Genomic DNA, 3,588 nt, shown 5'->3' on the forward strand with positions numbered 1-3,588 from the left:
TAGGCAAATTCATGACGTATTTATTTTGAGGTGTGAGAGCTGCTAAACTGTAGATACTAGATAGTCTTGAATTGTATTCTTGCCTCAGAATAATTTCTGCTTTGATCTAGCCATGTGTTCTGAATACTTCAGTACACAAGCATTCGTGGAGACCCATGTGTACTATCTCTATTCCTTCATAATAATAGTTCGTTGGGACGGGATTCAAATCCAAAGTAGTCGCTTTTAAATCAAGTATCTACGAGTCAAGTCAAGGTTTTCTTCATAAATATTTCAATGGAACCGAAACGTCTGGATTCAGAAGAAGTCGTCTATCTCTATTTAGCCGGATTGTCGTTTGACGCATTTTTCTTTATAAAACTTCGTCTGAGTACAGTTTGAGTGATTTTTCATGTCGTCCACCGATTTCTTGATAAGTTCACTGCCTTGTCAAAGTGAAACAATATTGTTTTGTTTTTAGCCATTATTTGTTTGTTTATACTTACTTGTTTTTGTTTTATTCTGGCCAGTGATCACTTTTGGGATTTGCTGAGTGTTTCTTCGAGTGGGGCAAAAGTTGTCTCACCGTCCATTTAGAGTGTTTATAATCAAAACAAGTCCTGATAAAGGAGCGATTCCACCATGCAAGTATCTTCCGTGCAAAATTATATATTGAGGTAAGTAGATAAAAGAATACTCATTGTATTAAATCACTTTATTGTTTGCTTTTACAATCAGTTAACCACAATACATCAGTTCTTAGTAGGGGAGACCGGGTCAAAATCGTATAGCTAAGCGTTTAGGGTTGTAGGTCTTTCAATTTAAAACACTAAAATTAATAATCCACAATTATAATTAGTCAGTCTCTTAAGGAACATAATCACTTGCACATATTTGGAAAAATCTAAATATTAAACAAAAAAAAATGAAAATTACGAACCTCCTTCTAATTACGGTTTTGCCCCGACACATGGACAAAACCGTATACCATATACGATACTGCCCCAGATTTATCTGGAAGCAACGCATCCCATACATACAAAATTATCTAAATTCGCTGAGTCATAACCTGTACAGCCTTCATGAGCCCAACCTTCACACTCCCTACAGCGGACCCAACCTTCATCCAAGCGGCTTGAACCGTATTCTTCGAGGCAATACAAGCAAATGTTATCATTTATAATATTTGGTTTTGGTTTTTTGGTCTTAGGCGGTTGATTCAAATTAAGCTTAGGAGTTTTTGTTTGTGAGATGGTCATCAGCTCATTTTTATAGGGGGAGGAAGTAATAATAGCAGTTTTTCCTCTTCGGTGATCGGTTGCTCTTTTTCGGACCGCGCTTATTTTAGGAACTGGCATTATATCCGCTGGAGACATCGTTACACGGTTCTGATTCTTCAACGTAGTAGGAACTGGCGGTGTGTTGTTACTTAATGGCGGCGGATCAATGAGTAGTGGAGATGTTGATGGTATCGATGAGTGAACGATTGGCGCAAAAGAAGTTGATGGTGTCGGGTTGACATATGGATCAGCGGAAGTTGATGGTGTTGTGGAAGGTATTTCCGTTGTCTCAGCCGCAGCAAAATCTGCTTCACCAAATACTGTCCTGTTCGTCGGGAATATACCTGTTTTACTAAAGCCAGACACGGCGTTCTGTATAGTAGCTGCTTTACAGTACGCTGCTCCAAAAAGTCTTGCCAGCTGGAATTGTGTCACTACTCTACCCGGATTATTCCGTAGCCACGAGTTTACTTCTTGGGTGTAATATGCGCTCAATGGACCCATTATACTCACATCTAGTGGTTGAAGTCTGTGGGTACAATGAGGGGGGAAGCTTAAAATTACAACTCCATTGTCCCTAGCTTTTTCAATGAGTGGGAGATTTTTTGTGTGGGTCGAGTGTCCATCGAGTAAAAGCAGGACAGGATCTTCTTTTTTGGGCTTTACTGATGATATGAAGTGATTCAACCATTCAACAAAAATATCACTTTGTATCCAGCCACTTGGATGGCAAACCGAAACTGTCCCAGGTGGCGCACCATCTAGAAGTTCAGCTTTCATCCGAACTCGTGGAAATATTAGCAGCGGAGGAACATAATTTCCAGAAGCCGACACACAAAGGACAGCAGTAGTCAGCTGTCCTCTTTCTGCGGAACTAGCCAGACCAACCTGTTTTCTTCCTTTTAAAGCAATTATTCTGCTTTGTCTTTTCGGTACCGTTGTCAGGCCCGTTTCATCCACATTATAAATGTTGGTAGGCAAAAATTTATGTTGATCTATAACTTCCTCTAGCAAATCAAAAAATCTGTTGACACTGACCATGTTAAACCCCATCGCTCTTGCTACGGACGTCGGCTCGGCAGCACGCAGTGATAATTCTGGGTGTCGCTTCATGAATCCAGCTAACCAATCTTCTCCCGCTAGTTTATAATCTTTATTGAAACAATGGTCAATACTGTTTGATTCTGCGAATTGATACGCTAAGCGTCGAAGATCTTTGTACGTGAGACCAAATAATCGTCTTTCCATGATCAAGACATGCTCAACTAGACTTTGTTCTTGTGAGATCGAAAAAATCGGTTTAAATCGTCCCAAGCCTTTGCGTGTGGAACAGTCCAAATCATTGTTCTGTCTAAATCGGTTAACTCGATCTTGTAATGTTGATTTCGGTACCTCAAAAGTTTTGGAAGCTTTCAAGTAACCCATGGTGCCATCAAATACGGCTTGAACGGCTTTTTTCATGCTATCCGGATCCCATTCTTGTCTATCAGTAGTCCTTTTATAATTACGCGGCATCTTATCTGGACCTAAAATAAAAAATAATACGTTAGTTTATACCCACTTAAGCGGGTCAAAATCGTATAGTGGCCGGTATTACCCCGTACGGTTTTGACCCACAGCTCAATGTATAAATATGACACTCACAACTACATACGCAAACCAATTTTACCTACTCAACTATTTGTTAAGTACGAGTAAATTCACAGACTTTATGATAGTTGATTGGACACTTACCTGTTATATACGTTACTTTCACTAATATTGACTGAATTTTCACAAAAATAAGATCAAATACACCGAAAAACAATAAATTTTAATATTTTGATAACGCGCGTGCATGCAGCGACAAGTGTTCGTTGACAAATAGCTCTGATTGGTCGGGGCCACTGAGTAGTTTGCGCGCGGGAAGTTTGAATTATTGACAAGAATAGACATGCTGTACTGTTTTACCCCGGTATACGATTTTGTACAGGTCTCCCCTACATATTTGTATAAATAAATAATTTTCAATTTAAATATCTTTTCTGTTGATACAATTTTATTCTGGTTGAAAAAAAATACAACAAACTATTTTCTTTAATCCATTATGTACCTACTTATTACTTTACACCATTAAAAAGATCGAGTAATACACCTATTATTTATATAAATTATCATAAAACAGTTACATAAGTATCAAGAACTAATTTCTATTCATAGTTCACAGTTAAATATGGTTTGCTTATCCACTAAACTACTGATAAGTTAATATAATTAGAACTATTATAAAATCCGACATACTCCATATTTTATTAAGTTGCCACCACACCAAAAGCTAGGCGTTTTTTTA

General features: G+C 38.1%; 1 protein-coding gene across 1 annotated transcript; it reads right to left on the minus strand.

Moving 5' to 3' along the window:
- Positions 1-814: 814 nt before the first annotated feature.
- Positions 815-3,244, minus strand: LOC124632104 (MFS-type transporter clz9-like). Its single transcript, XM_047166772.1, has 2 exons — positions 2,994-3,244; positions 815-2,785 (listed from the first exon to the last, which is right to left on the minus strand). The coding sequence occupies exon 2, from the start codon at positions 2,772-2,774 to the stop codon at positions 990-992; it is 1,785 nt and encodes a 594-aa protein (XP_047022728.1). The 5' UTR covers positions 2,775-2,785; positions 2,994-3,244; the 3' UTR covers positions 815-989.
- Positions 3,245-3,588: the final 344 nt, after the last annotated feature.

Source organism: Helicoverpa zea, chromosome 7, assembly GCF_022581195.2.
Source record: "Helicoverpa zea isolate HzStark_Cry1AcR chromosome 7, ilHelZeax1.1, whole genome shotgun sequence".
Classification (NCBI taxonomy): Eukaryota; Metazoa; Arthropoda; class Insecta; order Lepidoptera; family Noctuidae; genus Helicoverpa; species Helicoverpa zea.

What these genes read in the sequence shown, in the direction of transcription:
- LOC124632104 (XM_047166772.1), bottom strand. Translation starts at nt 2,774, where the DNA reads ATGCCGCGTAATTATAAAAGGACTACTGATAGACAAGAATGGGATCCG.